The sequence below is a fragment of the Temnothorax curvispinosus genome, unplaced genomic scaffold (assembly GCF_003070985.1).
Source record: "Temnothorax curvispinosus isolate PA1 unplaced genomic scaffold, ASM307098v1 QBEX01008784.1, whole genome shotgun sequence".
Taxonomy (NCBI): Eukaryota; Metazoa; Arthropoda; class Insecta; order Hymenoptera; family Formicidae; genus Temnothorax; species Temnothorax curvispinosus.
Window position 1 is genome coordinate 652,574 of NW_020218564.1, and position 27,689 is coordinate 680,262.

Sequence of the window (27,689 nt, forward strand, 5' to 3'; positions counted from 1 at the left end):
CTTACAAGATCAGACAAGGAAGAAAAAAAACGCGGGATCGAGGATAGAGTAATTTTCCATCGATTGAGTGCGTGTGTGAGTGCGATATCGGTATGACCAGCGACGCGAACTGACGCTCCGAAAGTGAGAGGAAGCTCTCGGAAGAGCGAGAATGATGATGCCGCCACCGCAGGTCGTGGGTGTCCTGCTGAAGAAACCGGGACAACAGACTCACCCGCGGTTACCCCCCCTAGATCCGCAAGAGACCAAAATTAAAGGTGAGTCTATTTCTTTTTACTTTTTATTCTAGGAATATTTTTTTAAACGTAAGTATGTCTTTTATCGTCAAATATTGCGTATACACTTATACGAGAGTATAAAAAGCGTACAAGCAGAATAATAATTACGAATGCAATATAATACTAAAGCGCGCTCCACTAACAAACACGCAAATTCTTTCGAACGTTTTAAACAATATATATCCATTAAAAAAGAAAGCTTCAGATATATTGAGCGTTAAATTTAAAAAAATTAACATCACTCACAACACCGGTGGCGAACCATTATACGACGCCGATAGCGTATCAAATGGGTTAATTACCGTAGTAATTGAGCGAAAAAAATTGAGCTTTCCATGGACATCCGGTAATCACAAATTTCTCATTAATTTGGGACATCTCATTTAGCGATTGCGATAAGTAGGCACGTCGATCCATTTCGCAACGCCATTTCTTTTCGCCGTAATCTCAATACTGAATCTTTTCTCCGCCAACTAATTTCCAGTTCGGTAAGAAATGTAATTTATTACTAACACATGCGAAGACATCTGTATAAGAACCTTTTCCGCCAAAATGGAGCAACGGAGTTTGTCGTTCCGCTCGAGAACGCGGTCCCTTTAGGGACTCCCCTCGAGAGACGGGCAGGAAGATACCGGCGGAGACCGAAGGAAGAAGTCATTTTCATTGTGGCATGCATCGCGGGTTTACATTCTGTAAATAGGCGGTCGAAAGACATATAAACTCGCGTCATTCATCTCGCGTCGCGGGTCTCCGCTCGGCATGCCGGCATTACGCTATTATCGATATTATGATTCATTGGAGCGTACGTGTTGTTACAACAAACGGGCAACCTTATCGAGACTGTAACGACTGAACGTTCCCTGAAATCTGGGCTGGAGCTCTCGCTCTTTATAGTCTGACTCTACTATCGATCTCGTCGATATCTTTTCCTTCCTCTCGCTACGATGGCGATGCAGGAATGCGCTAACCGCTCTTTCGTTGAATAATGTTTTATCGCCACTTGTGGTTCGATTAACGCGAAATTGATTCACGTTGAGTAAGAGGCGTTTAAAAGCGTCGGTTTATCATCGCCGTCGGTCGAACCACATCACGTGAGAATCCTCGTAATGTAACCAACCCACAAACGTGGCAATTGAAGATTAAGTGACTCGGTAGCGCCAGCTTGTTTACTCTATTATGCCGATCAGTCGCGAGCCGACGCCTTATGGCTCCGTTAACAATTATGTTAATGGGACGGCGACACGTTACGATAACAGCGTAAGTTGATCTCATACGAATAGATGAGCAATTTGATGAAAAAACGAATATAAATATATTTTGGTATTTTATTTTTTTTCTGTTAAATGCATCGTCAGGTTTCAGTCAACCATAAATCATTTATCTGAAATTTTTTGATTTTTATTGCTGCACATAACTCCGAGAGAATAGAATTTCTCAAATAATTTAGGTTTATATGTACGTCCCTTTCCTTAGAATTCTAGGATAACAAAGAGCGATGTTGGAATTTCTAGGGAAACCCAACTCGTGAGTTTCTAGTGTTTCGGACAAATATCAGACGATGAAGTCCGTCTAGACGCCTTGCCACAAGTCAACCATAAATCATTTATCTGAAATTTTTTGATTTTTATTGCTGCACATAACTCCGAGAGAATAGAATTTCTCAAATAATTTAGTACGTCCCTTTCCTTAGAATTCTAAAATAACAACGAGCGATGTTGGAATTTCTAGGGAAACCTGACTCGTGTGTTTCTAGTGTTTCGAACAAATATCAGATGAAGTCCGTCTAGACGCCTTGCCACGAGTCAACCATAAATCATTTATCTGAAATTTTTTTATTTTTATTGCAGCACATAACTCCGAGAGAATAGAATTTCTCAAATAATTTAGGTTTATATGTACGTCCTTTTTCTTAGAATTCTAAAATAACAACGAGCGATGTTGGAATTTCTAGGGAAACCCGACTCGTGTGTTTCTAGTGTTTCGAACAAATATCAGACGATGAAGTCCGTCTAGACGCCTTGCCACAACATTTGAAAGGCCTTTTAGAAGCCCGTCTCGTTCGCACGCGATTGACAATTCGTGCTCCGTAATCCGGTATCTGGGCTACCGTGGTAACGGGATACTTTTACGTGGCCGTTCATCCACGGGGAACATGAAAACGGACTCTCTAGCAAGCGAAAAACGTATTTTTTGGATACCAGAAATACATGTAATATTTTACAAAATATACATTAGGAACCCGAGAATAATAGCGAACCGCAATTACGATATTATTCGTCCAATAATCCTGATTGCTGTAACGTGATATAATTTGGACGATGACGGTATTTTAGATTGGCGCGTTAACTTTAACCCATATTACTCAGCGCCGAAAATGACGATGACGTTTCGCGCGGAAGTGCCGCAAAAATAGATCATTGTTGCCTCACGCTAGAGAGTCGAACGTTTATCGAACTGCAATGTACTTCGAGTAAATAGGCGTAGATGTTTTGATAAGATTATCCCATCGCGCGATACCACTTATATAAACGTCTTATTTCAATCAACTGACAAGCGTTTCATAAAAATAAATAAATTAATCTTTTTCTGTCAGGTTTATACAAGGGTTTGTAGCAGACGAAATTACGCGGTAGATTAATTTTTGTTTAATGCGAAACGAGATACTTAAATTCCTGACGGTTTATGGCAGGTCAAGAAACAGTAAAAAGAAAGCGGGCAGGGACTTATCGCGCCGAACGACGTTCTCGTGCCGGTTTTCACGGCCGTATCAAATCCCTGCAGTATACCTACCTTTGACTTTCCTCCCCGCGAGCTCGACTATCGTCCGACAAGAGCAACCCTTTCTCTTCTAACGGGAACCTTATTAAACTTCCCGGATTTTCCGTTTCATTGCACATTCGACAAACGATTACGACATCGGCACACGCCAATCCCGTCATTGCGAAACCGCCCCGTATAACAAGGCATATACCTGCTCGATAGCGGTTTTATATTATAATTTCGACTGCAACACGCTTGCTCGTTAATTATCTCCCGGCACGAAGTGGCACGAGAAATATCGTACTTATGCGTTTGCAGAACGGAACGTTATGTAAGCTTTAATTAGCCTTATTCTAAATCATTTTGATAATTCTCGTGAGACTAGAAAATATTTTTCGAGAACTGATATTGTGAGAGTTGGTGAAAATTTTTTCGCGCCATCCTCGTCCCTCTTTCTCCTCCCCGACTCGGTTCGCACTTTTCGCGAAATAAGAGTCGAGCCTCGGAGACATAAAGGAGCTCTTTGTAACACGAAGGGGCACTGTGGCCATGTAAATAGCCAATGGGATCCTTAAAAAAAATCCACAAGACGCTCGCATTGCTGTCGACCTGAACGGTGACGCGAGTTTCACATTTCTCGTTCTTCAGCGTGTGCAGGCAGCGGGAAACTGGATTTCAAGGTGTTACATGGTGGTCTCTCTTCTCCGTTGGTACGATTCGTCGTTTTCGATTCGGCGGTTTCGAAGATATTCGCAAGAGAAACCAATCCGTATATAACGTTTGATTCGCGCTCCGCTCGTTTTTGCGCGACGAGCATCTCTCTTTCTTTCTTTCTCTCTTCTCTTTTTCTCTCCTCGGAGTCCGGACGACTTAAATTAGGGTCACAGTGCCGAATTAAGCACGGTCCACAAGTGCCATTCACGAGGAACTCGCCGCGACCGGAGATTAAGATATACACATGTAGATAAAGTCGGACCCCATCCGTATTCGAGTTTCTGCGATTCTCTAGGAATCCTTTTGATACTTGAGAATCCTCCTGAGAAATCCCTGGCTGGCATTACACGTTTCGTGAAGTAATCCCCTAAGTATCGCTATTCAGAGGACGAAATTGAGCTTGCGCGTCATGATGCAAAGACGCGGGCCTTGCGGTTAAAAAGGCTCAATTGAGCTAAGGGAGGCAAAAGAGGATCATTTCTGTCGACGTGTCCGGCAGATCGGAAGAAAGAGAGAGGGAGAGAGACAGAGCCTGTGCGTCACGAGTCTAAACAAATTACAACGACAGCCGAGTGAGCCGACCGCTCCTCGCACGAGCGCGAATAATAAATCGCGAATAATCGCGCGCGTATACCGGGTGTTCCGTTCGGGCGGAACGGACCGAGGCGATACGACACCCGGGGCCCGGGGGGACTTAGCTTAGGCTCGATCGTCGATCGAGACTCAAATCTCGGCCACGGAAGACGCGCGTTGCCTTTCACTAAATGTTCGCTCTTCGTCTTCTACATGTGTATTCGGCATTCGCGGCAACTAACTTTGTGCCATTTACCAGCCACAGCTATAAATCGCCGTCGCGAGCGGACGTGAAAAATCAAGTTCGCTTGTTGAACGATGTTATTTTCTCTCAAGAGTGATACCGCTCTTCAAGATCATCGCGTATCGGCTCCGTGGACATTTCTGCGCGTCGTCCGCGCGCCCGAGCGATGCGTATGCGCGCCCAGTATCTCGTTGCACTGCCTCACTCCTTATCACGCCTGCGGGCGATAACACATCCGGAGTTACACGACGTTCATTACGGAGTTCCGATCGTCGAGCGTTATTCGTGATAATTATAGTACATATAAAAAATAATGATTTTAAGGTTTTTTAAAAACTAATAAAATAAAATACGAGTAAAATGAAATAAAATCTTTTGCGCCTTAACATTGATTTATCTTCAATTAATCTTTAAGATACCGACGCAGGTTGTTTATGACCACTATCAGTCGATTGATATCACCGTTTCAAATGAATCATCGTCATTCTATGACTATTGCAAATCTCGACTCTTTTCTGTGTCGTCTTCGACCTCAGACGTTACAGCGAAATCGCGTTTCAAGCTGGATTTTCTACGATCACTGCATTGCCTCGAACCGGGTTCTGCTTCCCCGATTCGCGTAACCAGTCCTGCCGGAGAAAAGCGGTTGTGAAAATGTTTTGCACAGTCGTACTTGCCTGATTCAGGATCTGCTATCGTGACTATCGCATATTTGCTCGCAATTTCATTCAATTTTACACATATCATTTATCTATATCTTTATAAAAACCGAAATATATTTTGCAGTGACGATAGCAGTTGACTCGTGATTCGAATGATTTACTAGTAACCTCCGGTTCGCAATTTTCAGCGTCATCTTGACGATCTCTCTAGAGTGGGACGTCATCTTGACGATCTCTCTTGAATCTAAGTGCGACGACACCAAGAGATACTTTTTCTGGGCACACGTGTCTCGTCGTCGGTTTCTCGCACACAAATTAATTAGCGCCGCTTGACGAGGGGAATGCTGGTCTCTCAAGTGGGTGTAATTAGATGCCCTCCACTGTGTCGCATCGTGAAGAGGACCATAGAAGAGAGCATCGTGTCACCAACAGCGGCGAAGAAAGAAAATCGCTTCAACGAAGCGACGAGAGAAGCCAGACTTGAAGCAATTTATTGTTCAATTTTAGGAAGCACGTTTCAAAGCGCTTTATTGTTAGACTTAATATCGTGTAATACTGTACGTCGGTCAACTATGCAGATGAAGTACGATGCGGCGTATCGGAGCGTTGCGTTGGTTCGATAATAACTAGATATATAGAGATGATAAAGGGGATGAAACAGAGAAGAACTATTTAATAGTGTGCGTACGAATTCATCGGCATGAATGATGCGCGAGAGAAGGATCGAAATAATATTTCTATCTCTGTTTCGAACAGCTGACGAGAATAATGTTGGCGGCGGACAGGAAATGGTCTTCCCCTGTCCCTATGTGTTAGCTACAGGAACGACTCGTGTTCTTTCATTCTACTCGATCGAGCGACAGTGACAAACATATGCGGGAACGAAAGAGAAGGAAAAAAGCTACATGGGAAGCTCAAGTTGGTAGAACAAAGAAGGCTCCAATTCGTTGTGAAGAAAAGAGAGAGATGGAAGAGCATCTGGTTCTGGAAAGTATCTAATTAAAAAAAGAGAAAAAGAAACAATGAAAGAAACCCACCAGACCGCGAAAGATGTTTACAGGCACTTTGTATACAGCAGTAACAATTCGATGACCTCTTGATCAACATCCTGGACGATGATCCTAATTATTTTCACTTAATTAATTTAAAGACCGAAGTAACTAATGGCAATTATCGCGCAATGTATACGAATACTTTCAACGAGTGAAAATGTGACCATTAATTTTTGACACGACTCGTAAACTTGAAATTTGAAATTTTTACATCTGCCGTCTCCATGGGAAATGCATCGTCAACGAAAAGCCAGATGTGGGAGAGCAGCTGACCGGTGCGTTCGGAAAACGACTACCTGGGAAAAAGAGAAAACAAACGGTCGTCTGCGACGCGAGAGAGAGAAAACGAGATACTGTGGCTGGCCCGATGAAAGAGGCAGCAACGGTACGACAGTAGCTTGGTATTCGTGGGACGGAAGTCGACGTTACAGGCGAGATATAGTCGTTGCTGGCGGCGGGAGAGACGGACCTACGCTATTCTCGCGATCGCGAGAATGACAGCGAGCGGTGAATCGATGATACACACGAGACGAGCGAGCGAGAAAGGACATTGCAGCGCGTAAGGCAAATCGGACGAGGACGGAGTACGTCAGGGCGTTGCACCGTTTGCTGTGACCCAGTGTTCTCTGCGGACACCGCTCCGTTTAGGTTTCTCGGCAGTCGTATTTCTATTTCCCTTTCTCCCGCGGGATTCTTATCCGCGTGGCAAGGACTGCGCAATTTTAGAATTTCGCCAAGACGTCTATATATCGCACAATCGTTATCTTCGCCGTTTGATCGATACTCTACTTTCAGCGGAACAGGAAAATAGTAACCGAGACTAGTTCGCTAGTCTGCTTAAGGAGAATTGCCATTGATAACAAAAAATATATTTAAATAGAAATATATATAATATAGATACTTTTTGACCGAGAAATTAATAAGTAAAATGATATAACGAATTATATCAAAAGAAAAAGATTGGAAAGTGTTTTTACATCCTAATTTGTGAATGAAGTACGTATATCCTATTAATCACAAAGGAATCAGATCACTTAAATAACATCCGCATATCTACACTCATGTCTCGCGAAGCGGCAGAAAATGATTTCGCAAGTAATGAGTGCAATTTCTCTTTGAATCGTACGAGGCGTACACGTAACATGCGAATATATTTAAAAGACACGCGCGAGGGGCGTCTTTATCAATGTCAATCGAGCTTCTTACAAACCTTCTCGCGCGCTTGTTCTGTCAGCGCGAGGCCGCGCTAGAATCCGCTAGGAATTTTTTATGGGTTACCTAGCCCCACTACACTGATAAGTGGAACGGTTACGAGTGTTCACACGCATGTCGTTACGCACACAAGTTCGTTTTCTGTAAGCTCATTTCGCTCTTCCTCTCGTCTAATTCCTCTTGCGTATATATAACGCGTACATGTCGACCGCTGTGCAAAGATCTATACATGTACTTTATTCTATTTAATTCTAATAATAATTTATAATTCTATTTAATTTTAATGATAATTGATATTTTAATAATCTATATACTTTAAAACGGCTTTTGAATTTCATAATATAAGTTTGCCAAAAACAGAACATCTAAATCTTTTCTCTTTTTAAATTAATTAAAATTGTCTAGAACTAGCATTTTCCGTGCCGGAAAGAGACGGTAAAAGGGATCTCACGACGTTTCTGCTTAGACGGACACGCACGAAGGAGCCCCGTTGAACCCATGGGAGCGGTAACGACGTAATTACAGAGTTAGGCACGTTACATCGAATCGTAATCGCACGATTGCATCCAAGTTTCATTCCGCTCTTTACGCATCTTGGCTTTATGCGACGCGCGACGGGTGGCGTTTCCGTTGGACGTTTTTCAACGCTTCTAAATTACTGGATCGGATTTCGGAATAGGCGACTAATCGGATCTCCGATCTTCAACATGGCGATTTCCTCTTTCATATAACGTAGGATACACATATGATTTTCGAGAAAATCGGCCCTCGACCTAGATTGGATTGCGCGCTGCGCCGGTTATTAAAGCCTGTGCGTTAACGTTATCTCGATTATTACGTAGCCTTTCTTGATTTCTCATTATATGCATCGCGCTGACCCAGAACTATCCGATTGCGCTCGAATTCATTAATTCTCGTTACGAGTACCGGGATATAACGTGTCGGTTAATCCGATATCGCGCGCGCGCGCGCTCGAGTCTCGAGACTACACTCCTTGCGAGGTAACTACGCAATACATCCGACATTTTTTACGAGCATTTCATTAATCATATTCCCCTCACACATACAGAATGTTTTGATAAATCAAGTATATTATACAATGTGTGTGTGTGTGTGTGAGAGAGAGAAGATCATATCAAGTCGTATTAATTTTTTTCCAACTTCTCTGACGTCTCTCGAAATCTCTTTCGCTTCCGCGCTTTCTTTCATCGCGGTTATTTACGCTATAGACGCGTCAACGAGCTAGATCACACTCGGTCCCTATCCTCACTGTCAAAATAAATGGTCGCCGCCGTCGGAAGTTGCGTTCACCTCGGCCCTTCCTCTCAAGAGAACCAGAATCGCCCGTAGAAACTGGTCTTCCCGGCTTGCATGTCCTGGAAAAATATCCTGCACGGTGCACGTGTGTGTTGGCACTTATGCTCGTGTCGCGCGTGCTGGCTTTCGCAGCTTGCAAGCAGCACGCAGGTATTTATCGTCGAAGCTGCAGCTTTACTGGAAAATATTTCCTTCTCTCGTAAACGTGCCAGCGTACGCCGAGGTCAGCAACCCCCGTTTCGTAATCCAAATAACGTACGCGACACCCCTACGATAGGTGATAGTCACGCGACGTTAGTGACGCCAGCTGTTACCAGAGTTCGACCCCCGTGCGAGAAAAGGTGCTCGGAGACGATTCGACAAGGCCGTGTCAACCCTTTTGCCATCGCAACGAAATGTACGACGCAACCTTTGAATAAAATTCAATCGTGGTGTTTGAAAGGGAAATCTTGCACGCCCACGGTAAGCCGTTTACTTCCCTCTGCCGCCGGAGTCCGCGATATTTTTATACCTTTCAATATAAACCATCTTGTAAGGCTATCGATTGTTATTGCTACAACGTAACGTTGAGATGTGTTGTAATGGATGTTACATTTAAAGCAAAAATTATATAATATTGCAGAAATATCTGCATAGTATCTATAATTTTATATAAAATTATGTAACTTGAGAGAATATTTGTAACATAATCTAAGTTAATTATTTCTATCGAGTAAATGTAGCGAACTAAATAATATAAAATTATTTCACGATATTCGTATTGTATTCCGTTGCATCAAAGTAGCTCATTGTAAAAAGCAGATGAATGAAGTCGTCCAGGAATTGGTCGACTAACGGTCACAACACATACAACATCCGGTACCTCCGGTATGTTCAATTAGGTGCCGTCGAGGCGCGACATAATCCCCATATCGTATTACACCCTACGTTGTACCCTCTGGCAAAGGATAAAAGAAGAAAAAGTCGCGAAAGACGATGCAGAGAATCGCGCGATGAAAAATCGTTTTGCAGAAATACAGTTCGATTACACGTTCGCGTGAAAACTCGTCATCTCGTCCTTTTAGATTGCTTCGTGGACTCGCAACGCGATAAGAAGCATTTCGAATGGGCGCTACCCCAGTCGCGCCGCGCGGCGGGACTGGTGCAACAATTAATTTCCAAAGGAAAGAGTTACGAAGCCGTCTGTGTATCTCCTTGGAGGGTCGACCCATCTGGAATCAAGGGACAAAATCGCCGTAATGGCGGTGCAACCCTTCGGCCAGCTGTGCGTCACAATGGTCGTCACGAAAAATCGTGCGACAATGTTATCTCGATCTGCTTTCGCATTGTGGGGTCGTCGCTGGGATTGAGTCGTCAAGCAATCGGGTTAAGGGGCCTTCCTTTGTCGAACGACGAGAAATCTTTCGTGCGAGAGGAAAAATTTGTTTTTTTGCCTCCTCTTCAGAATGCAATTAAATGGGCAAGCGCGGATTCCTTTCGCAGATTCCCTTCTTCGTTGTATCGCGATCGATTGGATCTCAACAAGAAGTTATTTAACGCGATTACAGGACCGCTGTGGTAAACCGAAATCGTTTACAATGGCGCCAACAATTTATCCTCGTTTGCCATCGGTGATGAAAGGAATTCGGCACAAAGCAAAGGTTGGCTTTCACGTGAAAGCAAACAAGCACGCACCCCTTTCCGGTCCGCGAGCTTTTTAATGTCATGTCGTGGAGCCAAGAGGCTGGCCAAGAGAATGAGAGAGAGAAAGAGAAGCGGAGAACATTTTGGTCGAGTAATTCCTAAAAGAAAAGAAAAGGGTTCACAGGCTAAACGCGGAACCGGTCTTCTACGACGGCGCCGTTTAGTTCGCGCGCGCTGCGGAAGCTTGCGTTGCATCGTGTCGTGTCTCGCGGCTCGATTCGATTTCCATTAGAGTCCAACGATGATGTTTACTTAGCTCCGGGTCGTTGTCACGCGGCCGGGAGAGGAGAGACAGAAAAACGGCGACATTGGAGTCGGGGGATGAGAGAGTGAACGAGTACACGAGAAAGGGAGAACAGACTGCATACGAGGAATCCGGAGAGAGAGAGAGAGAGAGAGAGGGGGGGGGGAGGGGATGGAAAAACGGAATCAGGTTTCTACCTTTATAGGCCTGCGTCCGCGTCGCGTTCTGCCGTGCCTCCCGTGTGCGCGCCTCCTTTCCTTTCCTTCCTCTTTGCACGGATGCAGAGAAGGAGCATGCACAGGCGACAGAAAACCATAATCACTGACAAAAGAGCCTCGGAGGCACCATAGCGTGCAGCAGCAACTACAGAGACAAGACGAGCTTTCGCACCCCTTTCTCACGCGCGACACCTCGACACCATGAGGAGGATCCGTCTTTTTTCGAGGGCTCCGCCACGCCGTCCGGAGTCCTCGGATGAGATGCCCCGAGGGTAGGCATCGAGATAGGGTCTCGGTTCGAGAAGAGACGGCGCGGCGGCCGCGACCAGTTGGCGGCTACCCGCTTTTCGTATCGCGGAAAATTGATTTATCCGGACAGGCATCTCCCAACCTTTCTTAGCTCCTCTATGAGAAAGCGAATTCCGTCGCCCTGCGGCCGGGAAAAAAGTGTTTTAGATCAGAAGGACGATACCATAAAACGTTACCGTAATATTTGGGCGACGCCGCGCCGTCTCTTTTCACGCTTACAGAAAGATACGCTTCCTTTTTACGACGGAATGTTGAAAGGAATCGTAATCGCAGGCGACAGGCGACACACTTAATTTATGAAAGGGCTACGATACGGGCTGTGAAAGTCAATTTATTTTGCGCCCTTCGCGAGTGCGCGAATACTGGACAGAAATGGCTCGCGCAGTTTGTATGGAAATTTACCGGTCGGAAAATGACCGTGTCGAAAGGCTCGACAAACGGGGCTTCTTCATTGGCGTAACGTATGCATCGCCACGCTCTTCGTTCTCTTCCCAGCGACGATATGCCTGACAAATTTATCGGTGTCGGCGTAATCGTGTCAAAGGGCGTACAGGAAGGTAGTTAGTACAACCATTAACAAGACGATTGTACGGATCGTCGAGAATGCAACTCTCATCGTGATCTCGCAATGATCCCTCGATTATTATGCAATATAGGACGATCTTTGCGGAATGTTCTAGCCATGATTCTTTCAGCCACAGATGACAAAGCTTAAAATAAGATAAATGTTGATTTCTTCGAAGATAAAGTTATAAGCTATAGTTTAGAATAATATTGGATATAATAAAAATTAGGTTACTGAAAAATCTTATAGATCATATATTGAGTCATATGTTTTAAATAAATTATGAATTTTAAAACAACAATACGAAGGGAAATCTACCTAGATTCAAATATTTATTAATGTTAAAATAATTAAAGACACATTTAACATTTAACAGATTAAATAGCTTTCCTTTTTTTACCATCACAAAGTTCATCGCAGTAGCCAAACATTTTTATATTCACAAATAAAATCGAGGCAATCAGGATTGATCAGTAGAATTAAAACAAACAGCCTCCGCGTGTTTTCATTTACATATACTTCGGCACGCGTAAATGATGCGAGCAAAGAAACAATAAAGCACTACTTCCTTAATTAACGGACTAACTGTGTCTCATTGCATAAGCGACCCCGCGCAAATTTGCACGTAACGCGTTTGAACATACAAGTTCGTATCGACTTCATCAAACTGAATTGCCATTGCAAATCAAGCCGTAATTATCACATGAATAATCTTTTTGCGCTAAAAATAAAATGAAGGTCGGAAAAAAACTAGTCGCACAATCCAGCTTTTCAAATGCGAAGAGAGTTTACGTGAGGCTGTCAAAAGGAAAATTTGATAGGTTCTCCAAGAGGTGTATTAAATTTCACCCGCATATACGACACCCTTTATAATGTATTTAATAGCCTCTTAAAGTTTTCATCGAGAACGAGCCGTACTTATGCTTCTCTATTAAAATTATTATTACAAAATATTGGTTTCGGTAAACCGTATATTATCTTTTGCAATCTACAATGCAATCGCGGCACGAAAGTTATTACAATAAACTGAATCAACCAGTGACATTTTCAGACCATTTTAACTGAACTCAGCGTCTCCAATACGAGGCTGTATTGATCGGCTCGAGAACAATCGACTGCCGATCACAGCACTTGTCGCAGGAGGCCTCTCAGGCTCCTAGCCAGCTGTCCTCCAATATCCTGCCGCACGTGAGAGCTCCGCGGGAGCCTTACGGTATTGTTTCGCTAAGCATAATGCACTCGTTTTGTGCGCGCGAAGAAAAAAGCGGCGAATCGACTTGGTCGCACGATCGATCGGTCGGCGAAAGAAAAATCTTACCGGTTGAAACTTGAACGAATAAGTACTTGACGCGAATTACGCGAGCTGTAGCGTGAGCTTCAAGAAGTCTCCTTCCTGTAGGTACTAAGTAAACGAAGAATTAGTGAGCAGAAATAACGATGATTTTTTAATCTAATAATACATATGAAAGAAAAAGCAGAAAAAAAGAAAAACTTTGAGTTTGAACGTTTCACATAAAATGCGCTTATTCTGGAATTTATAATCGAATTTGGGTCGTATAATTTCTACGGATAAGCAGAACTATTGTCCCTTACATCTTGTTTCTTGTCGTACCGTTTAGGGGATTCGGGAAGCTCTTTTGTGCATCGTGCTCGTCAATCATCAAGATAAATGATGTCCCGACCGTTGCAGATTCCAGCCCCATCTTTTTCGGTTTCCTCGCCAGTCCAAATCTTACAAATTTTCATTTGTCAAACCACTTGCTTAATTCAATCTGACTGTCATTATGGGCGATGCCGTTAAATTTTAATAGAAAGATACACGCGTTTTTCCTCCTACCTACAATTTGCACAATGGATTCGCTAACACAGGATGTTCTTTCCTTGTTGTTCGTCTTTCAATCATTCTACACCTCCCCCTGTTCGTGTTTCGTCGCGTCATCATCTTGCTTCAAATCCCCGACACGTTCGACTGGTAGCGAGGAGCTAATTTGAGAGTTGCCACGATTCATCATCGCTCCATTTGTTAAAAGTACTTATAATATCGAATTTATTTAATAAATAGCAGTTGTGCGACAGTCGTTTATTACAGAATCTTTAGCTGACATTATATAGAGGATAAGTACTTTTATGAAATTTTTGTTTATATTCTTTATAGCTTATTGTCGTTTTATATGAAATTTGTTTTAAGCGATTTCGTCAACGAAATGTTTGTATATACGATATTCTGAAAGTAGCTTTCGCCAGCTGAAGACGCACGGCCTCGTCACGGCTTTTCTACGCTAGAAATTTTCTCATGGTGACTTCCCGGTTCGTTTGCGGAGAAATTTCGCGTTTAATTAAGCTGCTTCGCGTCTCGAGAAATGCCCAGTTGAGAGAGACGATATGAAGAAGCCAGCAAGGAAACACGTGTCGCACTTATATGAATGCTTCCTCTGTTTTCACACGCCCGTTGCTCTTCCACTCGCCCCCCGCTATCCTTCGCTTCGTTTCTTCATCTCGCGCAGACACTCGCACCCCTTCTCGCTCTCATTCCGCTTTCTTCCTCGATGTTTTTGCCTTATCAATGTAACGCATGAACAAAAGACGATAAAGTAAAGAAGAAGAAATGGCGATGTCGCGCGCGCGGCAAGCAAGAGAAATCTCTGACCATGTAGATTAATGGGTGTAGCACTAGAGATAACGCGAGACCAAAATAAAGGCGACGAAGTTATAAATTGAAGCAAGATACGATATGATACGAGGTCGGCAGAAACGAAACGTTTCTTCTGGTTTTTCATGCCAATGTATTTCCATGTTGATGCATAACGACTCTGTTTGATGTAACTTCTTTCGTTGCCAGTCATTGACATCGAACGACTATTTCTCTCGGCTGCCATTGTGCGGCAACGCTTGAAGATTGACAATAGCCTTTGTCATCCGGCAAACCAACATGGTAAAGTTTTGTATCCTGTTTGAGAAATTTCCATCGCGCACATATATCGCCGAGAAATGCGTCTAAAGCCGTACGTGAATGAGGCTTGTCATGTCGAAAATGTCCTACACGCGGTACACGTATCTCTTTCGAGGTGCGAGGTGCGAATGATCGAAACAATGAAATTAAATCTGCGAACGAAAGAAAGATTACGCGAAACTTCCGTCTGTTTATTTGTATTGTAGCAGATTTAAAATCTCGACCGGACCACGCGACGGGTGGTAAAGGCACGTAAAAGACCGCGGCGACTAAAACGGGATGCTACCGAGGGAACGGATCTTCGTGGTGCAAGGTGTCTCACGAAGAAAGGCCGCAAAGTCATGCCTGCGCGCGCGTCCAAAATGCACACAAAAAGCTTATGGGCGCGGTGCCGCATTGTCCGACACATCGCGAGGGGGATGCAAAGACTGGAGTGAAAGGGAGGAAGGACGGGGAGGAGGAGGGCGAAGAGCGATGTAAAAAGCGAGATAATAATAAATGACTCGCACGAAGACGAATGCTTGATTTACATGAGAAGATCGATGGCCTCGAGGAAGGGGATGCGTGTTCCGTGTGCTCTTGGCCAGTTCGCGTCGCTAACCCCCCACCCTCCCTTTGAATTATTTATTTTCGCAGGACAAAACTCGCCGCTTGTCGCAGGGTTCGATGCATCGTCGATGCATTTCGGCGAAATATCTCGCGGTATGACTACCTCGTTTTGGAAGCGTACTCGAGTGGAGCACCGGGAAAAAATTGGATTCTCGAAGAAAGATGTTTTGGAAAAGTAGTTTGTTGAAACAACGGAATAACGCGGTTACGAGCTTCATGCCCGTTCTAGACTGGAGGATGAGCCGACTCTCGGCTCATCCGCCTTCTATAGTGTACGTGACATTAACTATACATAAACTATAAATTTTTACCCGTCTACACTACTCACTCGGATGAGCCGAGAGTCGGTTCATCCTCCAGTCTAGAACGGGCATCAGCGATCACGGCTGGGACTAATTGAATACGACTGGAACGAAATCGCGAAGGACTTGTGGCTGGGAAGACGACAAAAATTGTTCCACATCGCAAAACCGACGAACAACACGACGACCTCCCAGAATTTCAACGTGACGCGAACATATGCGGTTGCGAATACGCTACTGAAAAAAAAATGCTCCCTCCTACGCGCCGCTAACGGGTTTGCCTTGTAATTACTGTTAACGAACCGTTTGTTACGCCAGACGAGACAATGCGAGCCACTTCTGCATGTTTGCGGCATTCATATACACTCGCGATTTATGACATTCTGTCGCAAAATTATTGGTTTAATTCTGACAGGAGAAAAAAAATGATTCAAGGATAGATATCACGTGAAACAGTTATTAAATCATATAATCAAGTCTATTTTGCATATAGCTTACATGAATAGATTTATAAAATAACCAAAATTCTTGAATTTATATTGTCAAATTAAATAATACATTTTTAATAAGAGCGGAATCCAATTCTGAATATGTTACGTAACAACTCCAGACTTGGTTCTGTTATGATTGAACATTTGTATATTCTCTCTGATGTAACGAAAAGTGCGTTTCGCATCGGTCACGCGATCGCAAATTCTGAAAACACAGTATTTACACGGAGGCGCCTGTATCGTGAATCAATCGTGACAGAGTAAACTTCGCCGGTCGCCATGTGCCGGGCATCCGACTGGAAAGCGTTCGCAGGCAGGTGCATTTGGCAAGGCGAGTGAGTGTTCTACGCCAGTGGCCGCGCACTGACTGACATACCACACTCCGCTGGCGATGCTCGGCACCGTCGCAACTCGCAACAGTTACACGAGGCCGTACGCGAATTCCGGTAGCACGGAGCGGCGCGGTAACGGTGACCGTTTTTCCGCCGTAGTTTCTGACTACGCCACGGTTGTGAGTTTGCACGGCAGCGAACATGCCGCGGCACTATCACCGTGCCGTTCATTTCCCGGTCTGTCGTTCGCGAGACCGGAAGCCGCGCGACAAGCCGCCCTGGTCCACCGCTGGCTCCGCTTCGGACGATGCTCTGCACATTACGGGTTGGTCACTTTCACGTCGCGTTTCACTTCACGCCGCATCGCGAACATACATTTTTTCCGCCGGGGTGGTCTGGGGGTGGATGCATGACACATTCCTCACCGCAAGAGTTTTATCCCGTATAAGTTACTACGAAACTATACTAGAACTCCAAATTACGTTACATTGAGAAATAAATATATAATAGAAAATTTACAACTATAATAAGAGATTAATTTATCTTTCTTTAATGTAGTTTTATTATAATAGATTGTGAAAATAGTTTTAATAAAATCTCAGGCTAATAGCATTAAAACAAGAAAATTTTAGTCTCGATAAAAATACCACACATGTCATATTTGACTCAAGTGGAAAACGTGATCGCTCTCGCGTCAGAGGCATAATCTTATTTCGTAATATTTCCTCCTTTATGCGGTTGCAAATCTCATTATGCGGGGCTTACAGAGAAAGCGCATTGCCGACCTTCTCCGGGGTTTTTTTCCGCTCATCACTAGCAGCCATGAAATTCTAATTTTCGTCCTTGTAACGCTCGCGGGAAAGGGTAAAAGGGCGAAGGGAGGCCAGGCTGCGTGGAAAATCGAGGACATTCACCGGAATTCGAAGGTGTTCCTCCCAATGAACCTCACGAATAAATAATTCATGGTGCTTCCGAAGACGCGGCGCAACCGGCCCGCGAAGAAAGAAAAAAAGGCGGGGTCCTGTTTGGTCGTGATGACATGCCAGGACTGACAGGAGGCAGAGGAGCGTGAAGGAATGAGGTGAAAAATGAATAACTGTTGAACAGGATCTCCTGTGTTGACCGAGCGCAACGGAAAAAAGTGGTTGTGGCAAAAAGAAAGTGCGGAAGAGATGTTTAGGTCCTTGCATTTCCCTCGGAACCATTCCACCATTGACCCTATCCACCATAGGATTATCGTAGGATTCTCCTGCCTCGATATAGTCGGCTTTGCAGTTTTTGTCAGTCGTAGTTTTTATCGGTGTATCCTTGCACGTCCCTTCCAAGCTTTTTGTTGCGAAAATTAGTGTAACCGATGATTAATCGGTTGATTCAAAATTTAATGATTCGAAAAGTTCACCCGGTAGATATTCGGTAGACGGATGGGACAGACATTCCGGGTCCTATCTTAGAATCTAAAAGAACAAACGGCTTCCTGAGTTTTACGCGACGTGGGCTAACCGCAAGGGGCGGAATGAGACATGCAGCGACGTGCATTAAGTTGCTACCGCGCAACCGTGCATGGTGTCCTCCATTCTTGTACGTATTCATAGGATGCCGTATCGACACTTTTCGGCATGGTAATTGCCGATGCTACTGCACTCACGTAGAAAGAAAAAATATGGAATTTATATGCATATGTGCACATTTAATAAATGAATATCTAGTCAAAAAGTATTTTCATATGATCCGAATAATCAAACTCTATAACAATTTTTCATAACTGCACATATCATAATTTTTTATATTTTTTATTTATGTAGTAGCTCATTTTACTAATTAATTTTTTGACATTAGTAATAGACAAATATCATTCTCCTGATCACGGTAATGCCAGGGTTAATCCTTGCGCGAAAGGTAGTTATGCATACAGGTAGTCACATATCTTTTTCTTCAATGTTCATTCTTCAGTGTTTGCACAGGAACGTTGCTTTTTCACAGAAAGAGAGAGTTGCGATACAATACGACGCGTCATTGTTCTTCTGCAATTGCATGGCAGAGTGTCGCCCGACTTTCCTTTTTTCCTGCTCGTAACGCCAAGATAAGGAGTTTTGCACGCCTGAGAAATGCGACACAGTTCCAGATTAATTTCGTCTACTTGCTTCTTCCACATATTCCCATAAACTACATTAAAATATACCTGTGTATATTTCACTGGGTATACTTCTGAGAAACCGTAATTCTTGTCACTATATTTTATAGCATATTGATAATAAATAAATGTAGGAGAAATTGTAGAACGATATATATCTCGTTATACATCAGCGAAGAAATTAAAACGGCGGCTTTAAATTTAACGCATAGACTTTCGCAGTACGTTCCAAGTAATAGCCCGATACGTTTGTCCGAGAAGCTTTCAGAACGGCAGGATGCGGGTTTAGAAACGACCACTTTATTTATGGATCATTCACACATTATGAGCGCGACACGCTCACTTTCTGGAGCTTAATGGACCGTGAGAGCGGACATCGCTATCTTCTTTCGGAGAGTCTTCGGCTCTCGAGGGTTTTCACAGCTCGGTGTTTCCCGCTCGAGAGCTTCCTGAGAATGTACTTTTTCGACCAGAAAACTAAGGTTCGTGGAGAGAAAACTTCAACATATGCTTCGGCATTGTAAGCTGCGGAAACATCTGTTGTTTGTTGTGTTCTTCAAAAATTCGTATATTATAAATTTCTTGAGCAACCGTCGAATTAACGACGTGAAATTTAACTTTCGAAACCTCGCTCGATCACCAAGCCTCGCCCGAGTTTTCGTTTAGAAACTTTATGACCTCTTCCGCAATTAGAGCAAATTAACATTTTCAAATGATATAATTGTTGGCGCAATCGATGCGCTTGGCTGCTTTAATTTAAAAAAAATTTAAGCACTTCGGCGAGATTTACTGATGAGTCAATATACTTCGTAACGCGTTCGTGGAAAAATCTCACGCGTAGAGAGCTTTGTCGGCATAGACAAATGGAATGACCATGAATTTATGGTGACTCACTATGACTGGCGTGAAAATCATTACACGGTTAGAGAAGATCATCATTTGTAACATCCGTACAATCTACGAAACCATAGGCATAATTTGCCTTCACTCATCTTTGCTTCATAGTCTGTTAATGATCTCGGATTAAAGAAAAGTCGATTACTAAAAGTGGAGACTCTGATAAAAAAAATTGTAATAAAAAATAAAGTGTGATCTGTAATAGTATCATACATTTTTTTATCTTATTTTAAATCGCGAGAATTATTCACATAATTTTCGTAAAAGTGATTCTAGTATCTGATGTCGTGTGATCGATATGAAACATTACAAGATTAATTTAAAATTCGTTCCACTTGATTCTTAATTCCACTGGTTTATTGATGGAAACAGAAAATGAGAGAATATAATGTGTCCCGCCAGTTCTATCACTCTGCAAATTTTAGCAATTGCGATGTTATTAAACATCATCAAATCATTTTACTGACGGGATAATTTGCATTCTTGATGCAAATTTCATCCCGTGAAAACAGCGGAGCTTTCACTCTAATGATGCACCGCGAGATTTTTACTCACCATCCGAGAAATATGGGACTCATAAATGTAACGCTGATTCCTAGCTATCCAAAAGCAGCACAATACACAATTCTGTTTGCTTTTATGAATTATCGCGTATCACGAGATACATCGCGCGAATATTGCACAAATTCGCGAGTAGGTACTTTAAGCTGAATGCTCAACGATACTAATCCTTAATTTTTCAATATTTATTGTTAATCTCGATTTTCAACGCGCATTACTTGGCGCTATTACGAAGAATTAGTTGCACTTATGGCAATCCTTGAGACTAATTTTCTATTAGAATTAGACTCTCCATTGTTGTCTGTCGTAATAATGGCGACAACGTAAGAAAGCGAAACGAGTAGGATTACCTAACATTGGAGAACAAAGAGTTAATCGACGAGATTGTTTGAGCGAGTCATTATCGAAAAGAAATATTTCCGGACAAAGGGCGTGTCATAGGTCGTTCTTTTATATTCACGTCCACCGACATCCACCTACGCAAAGAAGAAATGCAGGTAAAATACCCTAAGGCATATAGCATAAACGCCGATTCTTACTATCAACCAGAGGAATTCTAAGCATTCAGTCAATCGTATCCTAATGTGTCCTTTTCTAGCGTTCGTAAATGTCTTAAAAATTATGGTTGTGATAACTTTTGAAAAATGAGACATTTAATGGATCTCATTTTTTAAAGACATTTAAGAGCGACGAAACGTCAAACAGTCATTAAATTCCTTGGTGGATTTAATCCATAGCATCGAATATAATGACAATTAATCAGCTAGTAATTGCAGAAATTACAAAGTCTTTTTACAAGGTCTGAAATGGATTATTGGGAGAAAAATTTTATCTCCGTAATTTAATATTGCCGATGGGAGTGGAATAATATTTTCATTCACAAATAAAGATTGCAAATTGCCGCCATTTCGACGGCAAACAACTTCAGATTGTCTCGCAGACGTTGTAAGATTAGACGAGGGCGACGACGGGTATTTATCCACCGCAGGAAGGAGTCGCGGCAGGATCTATTTCCATCCCGGGCTCTGGCGAAAATAGTCGCCTGAGTGTCACGTTGAGAAACGTAGGCGTGTTTGACGTTGTTTTCGGTCGATAGTCGTTCAGTCTGAATCAAGATGAGTGAGAAATAACCACAGGGTGCCGATGATACTACGTGGGCTTATCGCCCACGTCTTTCGATCAAATGACGTCAATCTCTCGATTCGTTGCCCTTATCCTAGTCCTCTCCCCCGCAAATTCTCTCTTCTTTTTTTCCACTAAAGTGGAAGATGAGCTTACGTCGTAAATCACGACTTTAACGAGCGTTCGTGACGTACACCTTTTACGGAGCGGTCTTTCGGGCGCGAACCGAATGACGAAACACTCATTGGTTTGGCACGAAATGACGTCGGGGATCGATTACGTCGAGCGCTATCGGCTAATTCGGGATAAAGCGAAATCGGGAGGCGGGAAATTCTGGAAATCGGTTTTGCGACGTTCGCGTTCCACGAAAGGCTGCAACAACGCGCGGTTTCACCCGTGATGAAATATTCATTAGACTGATAAACGCGATCGCGCCATTGACGAGATATACGGTAGCTTTTACCTTTTCGATTGCACTTATACTTTATACTATCGTAACGCAGATACTGATTGTTCGCAATGCAAAGTTTCTTCCGTCACTCGTTACGGACATTCGCGATAAATGCGTGAATCATCGATTCTCCTCTGACTTAATCTTGAAATTGCGGCTCGACTATTAATAGCGCCACTACCATTTACGGCATGTGCTGTATTTGAACGCAACGAAACTGAAAGTTTATCGTCGGGGAATTTCTAAGCGGAATTGAGATTTAATCACTGTGAATGAATTAATTCTCAATTGTTATATAGAATAGCGAATTAATCTATTTACATGCGTTATTGAAATTTTTGTTATTGGGTTTCAGGCGAGTTGTATGTGGAACATTATGGCGAAAGAAGAATGGTTTCCATCAGAATGGGCTGGATATGGGTCGAAGGTAATCCTGGGACGAAGTTACCATTGCGAGCGTTGAATCTTCGTCAAGCACCACCCAGCCTCTGTCAACCACATACGTTCGCTCTAGGTTTTACCTTGAGCGATTCACAGGGTCATTCGCTCGTCACCTTTTGGGTAATTATTGTCGCTAATTAAACATTTTCGCAATTTTTTATAGATTGATAAACATTAATTTGCCGATTTTGTCACAAATTCCACAATTTTGTAAGAGAAATCGATTTGTAGTCGATCGGAAAGGAATTCTCCGATTACTCTTGAACCCTGACCATCGTAACGGCGTGTTTCGAGGGCTAGAGAGGCTTTCGTGAGAGCCGAAAGCGTTCGCGCGATTTGGCATAGTTCCACAAGACAGAATCGGCCGTTCTTGGCCGGCGACGCCGGCGTTCCTCGCCGGTCGGCGGCAACTATAAGGCAAAGGCACGAGAGAAGCGTGGACGAAGACAAGACGGGAGAGGCCGAGGGAGGAATAATATGCCGCACCACGCAATGTAATTGCATGTAAATGGCCTTTATCTCCGGCACGATCCGTTTCCTCAGCCGTAAACACTTTCACGTGCGCCGGGCGAGCCACGCGGGCTCCCGTTTCGCTGAACGCTGCAACTTCTAATTATACGGACCCGCCAGCGTCGCCATTCGATTTCTAACGCGTTATACAATTCCTGTAAGCTAAGCGAACGGCGAGCGAATATATTTTCAGTCCGTGCGAATCTACCGCGAGTCAGGCTCCGATCTCCGATCTCTCCCTAAGAAAATCACCCAAAATTCAAATCCGCGTGCAGATTTCTCCTCGCTTTGCATAGAAGCCGTCGTCGGTCTCCAGCCGCTTTCAGATCGCACCAAGAGTCCTCGAAACTCGTTTTACGAGTTTCGCCCTGGTGTAGCATCAGATTTTCACCTTGCTTTTTTCTCTTTACTCGCAAAATAATCCAATTAGAGCTCACTTAGCGCACGGCGATCTCCCTAAGCCGCGATGAGACGCGCGCTCGCTCGACTAACCTTGACGAAAACGCTTCGGCACACGAATGTAAGATAAAGCATGCTCTCAAAACGCTAACTTAAACAACATGGGATATATGAGGTATCCTTGCCAAGGCCGCGGATGTCCAGGTGGCGGAGGAGGAACGACGGCTCGTGAATCTCGTGATGTAACACACTCGCCCGTTCGTCGAATCGCGAGATCTTAATAAGGCCAGTAGGCAAGGTCAACACCCGCTTACCGATCCGCTTGCCGTGATAAATGCGTGGGAGATTGTTGCACCGCTCTCCCATGACCCGCCATTGTCAAGGAATCCCACCACGTCGCGCGCGCTCTCGTAGCCGAGGAGAGTTCCTTCGCTTCCTTGGGCTCGTTCCAAGGACGCTATCTTGCTAGCGCATGGCCAGTCAATCGGACGAATCCTTCGACATTCCGTAATAGGACGTTCCGCGTTTTCATGCTGAGTCGACTTAACGATGCTAATTGAAGCAATTGCGGTAACCACGCGAACCTCATTGATGATCGCGAGCCGCGATTAGCATCGCGGATCGATGAGCACCGTTGCCTAGGAATACAAGTGTGTAGCCGAGCTCTCGTGCCATTTTATCACGATATTTCTCTCGTCGTTTATTCATAGTTCGACGCTGCGTCATGGTTTCCGATCGAAAGCGGGTTTTCCATGTTGTTCTCGAGATAGACAACGAACGGACAAACCTGTCGGCGAGCTTTTTTCCAGACAAGCCTGATATCGGCCAGTGTCGTTGAACGCGTGTGCGCGCCACTCGACGCACGAAGGTCGCCTTGCCAGGCTAGGCGACAGAGAGATTTGTTTCCATCGAGGATGGTAATGATCGACACGCCGCCGGTGGTTAACGAGCAAATTCCACGTTGTCGGAGTCCGTCGTTCGCGCATTCGAGCGAACCGGTGACTTTCGAATCGCCAGCCAGCGAAATCGTGTGTCACGGTCGATCCTGCGGGTAGACAGACCCGTTCGACTACTCCATGCAGCATCCAGATACTTACCGTACGAGAATATGAATTCCGAATATGCATAACCGTCGGCAATGTTGCTGACGGTGATCTTGCATTCTCGCCTATATGTTAAACCACTATATCTATTTGTATAAAAACTTCTCGATATCGTCTTCGCAATCGTCTATCAAATTTAATTTGATTTAATCGTCTTGATTTGTCGCCATATTCATATTCATATCTCTGTGGAAAGCCTAGACTTTCCTTATAAAAGTTACATATTTTTTTATGCATCACGCCTGTATGTCTACATAATCAATAGATAATGCGAAAATCATTTATATTAAATTTTTTTTTTAAATTAGAACACTAAAAGCGAACGTATTTTTTGAACTACATATTAAAAAAAATTTTTTTTTTAATTATTAATGTTCTAGAAACATACGCTATCTGATAAGTTATTAATAAATATTTTAATGTAGCGTGTGAATCTTTTATCTGTTTAGGCGGACACGGAACCAATCTATTGGTCTTGGGTCAGAGCGATCGCGGCCGAACTAGTCCGGCAAACGCCGTTTCGCGCTCAACGATGCTTGAACTTCCTGGAGATATTGACCATTTGTCCGAGAGGTCCGGTTCCGTTGCCGGATAGCCCGACGGAAACGAGGAGGCGATCTCGCAGCGAATTACGTTGCTGGCCGAGCGACTCGCCGACGGAAAAGACGGCAATGTGCACGACGACGATTCTCGACGATTCTAGGAGAAGGGCAAGGAGCGAGTTGCGCGGTTGGTCCAGCAGTAACTCGAGCGACGAGGACCTCTTGGGAGAATTTCGAAGCATACCCACTGTGATAAGCAACAAGGACCAACCGGTCAGCAGAGCGTGGGGTTGTAGCGAAAGCAGCGAGGGTAGCGACGACAGTCTCCCTTGGGGTGGCGTATGCCGGTCGAGCGTCGACTCAGTGGACTCCCGCAGCGTTCCTTTACCGGAACCAGAAACAAGGGAACAGAGGATACAGAGGTACAAAGAGGCGCGCAGACGCGAAAACGAAGCGAGAAGTCGACGAGTTCTTGAAGAGGACGCGAGACGAAAAGCGAGAGCCGAAGAGAATAACAACAACTTACCGAAGATCTATGGTAGAACCAGAAGCAGAATCTGTTCCGCCAACGACAACGATGTTGTTGTTGATGTTCATCCGACTCGCTCGCCTAAAAAGGAACTTATTACGTCGATCGACACGCGAAGGCAAAACGAAAATTCGATTATCGATCGACTACCTCCACTGAGGCCGAACGAGTCGGCCACAGTGAGATTCACCGAGGAAAATCATCGGAACGAGGACGACAAACGAAACAATAATAGTCCGAGAAGTGGAAGCAACAGTCCCGGAATATTCAAGTTGGATATCAACGAAAGGAGAAGTCGAACCAGGGAAAGGAGAATCTTTCGTGACAAGGGGCAGATGTTGCAGATCCAGCAATTTACCGGTACCACCATCGCTAACGTAGAAACTCTTCGGGAGCGAAAAGAGCGTTTGGCTCTTCTGTCTTCCAGAATCCCCGTTCCACGTCAGTCGTTGCAGCCTTGTCTAAAGTCCGCGAACTGTCCGGCAATTACATCTCCGAACTCTCCACCGATCTTGATAATGCCACCTTGCGAGGAGGATGTTGTCAAACTTCTGGAGCGTTGTCAAGGGGACCACTACGTGACGGTGCGGGAGAAGCTGACTTTATTCGAATCCCTTTCGAGATTAGGCGGTCGCCTGGCTAGAAGCACGGAAGACCTTGGAAGAACGTCTTCTAAGCCCAGTCCCAAGGGCAAACAACGTGCCAGATCCCTTCACGATCTCAACCGAGGCGCCAGAGCTGTGCCCGTGAGAGAGATGTGCCGGTTTTTTGAAGGCGATCTTCCGAAGGAGCAGGAAGCTTGCCAAAAAGCGATGAATTTTGCGAAAACGAGATTCAGCGATCCGCCCGCGAAGAACACGTGGAAAGATCCGAATTCGAAACACGAGGCACCATGTATCAGCGCTTCCGCGAGAAAGAAACATTATCTGAAGTGAACGCAACTAGTGAATCGTTCTTTTTCAGGATGTTTAAGAACTTATGAATAAAAACATCCTCGAGTTCACGATCTCAATGAAATAGCGAACACAAAGTAACGGAATAATCACTCATTATCATTATTCTTATATCTTCCTCTCAGTATAAATTTTCATATATCATGCAGATTTCTGCGACTAGTGTAAAGCTAGAAAATATTTTCCAATTGAACAAATTACGATAGCTTTTTCCCAAAAATCCAAAAATGTATTACTCTGCCTGACTGAATTCCGTTTCTATCGCGTGATTGATAGATGAATGTAAATCGTAAATATTAATTAGAATCGCCCAAGTTCGCGAGAATCCCTTTGCCATGATGATTTGATGACGCTGAATTTTCGATACGATCGAAGTTAAGTCGATTTAACCGTGCTTATCAAACACTTAGATTAGAATCAACTTTGTTGATTGTGTCGCGGGCGACGATTGTCACACTTGAGCCGAGAGAAAGTCGCCGCGCGCGCGTACTTTTTTTTACGCTCGAGGCTCCGAACTGTGCTCGATTCCCTCGATTGCTGGTTGTCGCGATCAGCCATCAAAGTGAAGGAAAAAAGATGTCGGTACTCAGTTATGTGCGCGTCTTACGAAAGTGAAAATAGAGAATACCGGTGAATCCGATCGTCATAGAAATTTCTCACCTTAGAATTACTTTTCACCTTTATTCGTTACACGAATATCGTTTCGAATCATCATAGACAATCCGCATTTATTTGTTTGTATTTAAAACTATAGAATTGACATATAACGCCTCGATTATGCGTATCAGCGAGATCAAGCGTGGCCGATCGTGACATGAAGGGAATGACGGAAAAAGAAAGAGAGACAGAGAAATAGAGAAAGAGAGCGGAATGGAGAGAGGGGAATCGGAGAAACCGGTAATTTACGTTCACCGAGCGATTGCCACAACGTCGAACACCTGTATGTATACAAACTATAGGTACGTACAGTGAGCCGATCGCCGAGCTCATTTTTCGATTAGCCTGAATTCGATCGTCTAGATTTTAATCAGGTTCATTCGTTAAGTATCCAAAGAAATGAATGGTAAGCATCGTGAATATTTATGGCGTTTCCCCAATTACAATAATTACAAGTGAAATTTGTATATAATTGATTAATTTTATTCTGTACCTGAAATTGTTGGTTCTATGTCTTCTTCTTCTTAGGCTATAGTTTAACTTTTGTTACACGTCCTCGTTGCGATTGTAAATAAATGTCTAATTATCGATTTATATGGTTTATATGTATATATATATATATATATATTTATGTATAATATATAGTCTTTGTTGAGTGTGTTGATGTGTAATATTTGCCATTAGGGCGGCGATCGCCCTTCGTTGAATCTCTTGAATTTCCGTTAAGAACCAGAATACGGATTACCGACTTCCGCTTATTTCGAATCGAAACGATAATTTCCGCTCGTACAATACTTCCCTCATTTTCTCGTTTCTTTTCATAATTTATAACACAACGTGTGGGGATAGAAATATATTCTAATTTTATATAAAGTGAG

The 27,689-nt window shown here is 43.7% G+C and overlaps 1 protein-coding gene across 1 annotated transcript; it reads left to right on the plus strand.

Annotated features, from left to right (window-relative positions):
- Positions 1–124: 124 nt before the first annotated feature.
- On the plus strand, positions 125–27,689 carry LOC112458253. The gene is made up of 3 exons (XM_025021791.1): positions 125–257; positions 22,033–22,238; positions 24,580–27,689. The coding sequence occupies exons 1-3, from the start codon at positions 152–154 to the stop codon at positions 26,134–26,136; spliced, it is 1,869 nt and encodes a 622-aa protein (XP_024877559.1). The 5' UTR covers positions 125–151; the 3' UTR covers positions 26,137–27,689.

Coding starts and splice junctions, on each gene's coding strand:
- LOC112458253 (XM_025021791.1), top strand. CDS start 152: ATGATGATGCCGCCACCGCAGGTCGTGGGTGTCCTGCTGAAGAAACCG. Junction 258..22,032: donor GCAAGAGACCAAAATTAAAG/GTGAGTCTATTT, acceptor ATTGGGTTTCAG/GCGAGTTGTATGTGGAACAT. Junction 22,239..24,579: donor ATTCGCTCGTCACCTTTTGG/GTAATTATTGTC, acceptor TTATCTGTTTAG/GCGGACACGGAACCAATCTA.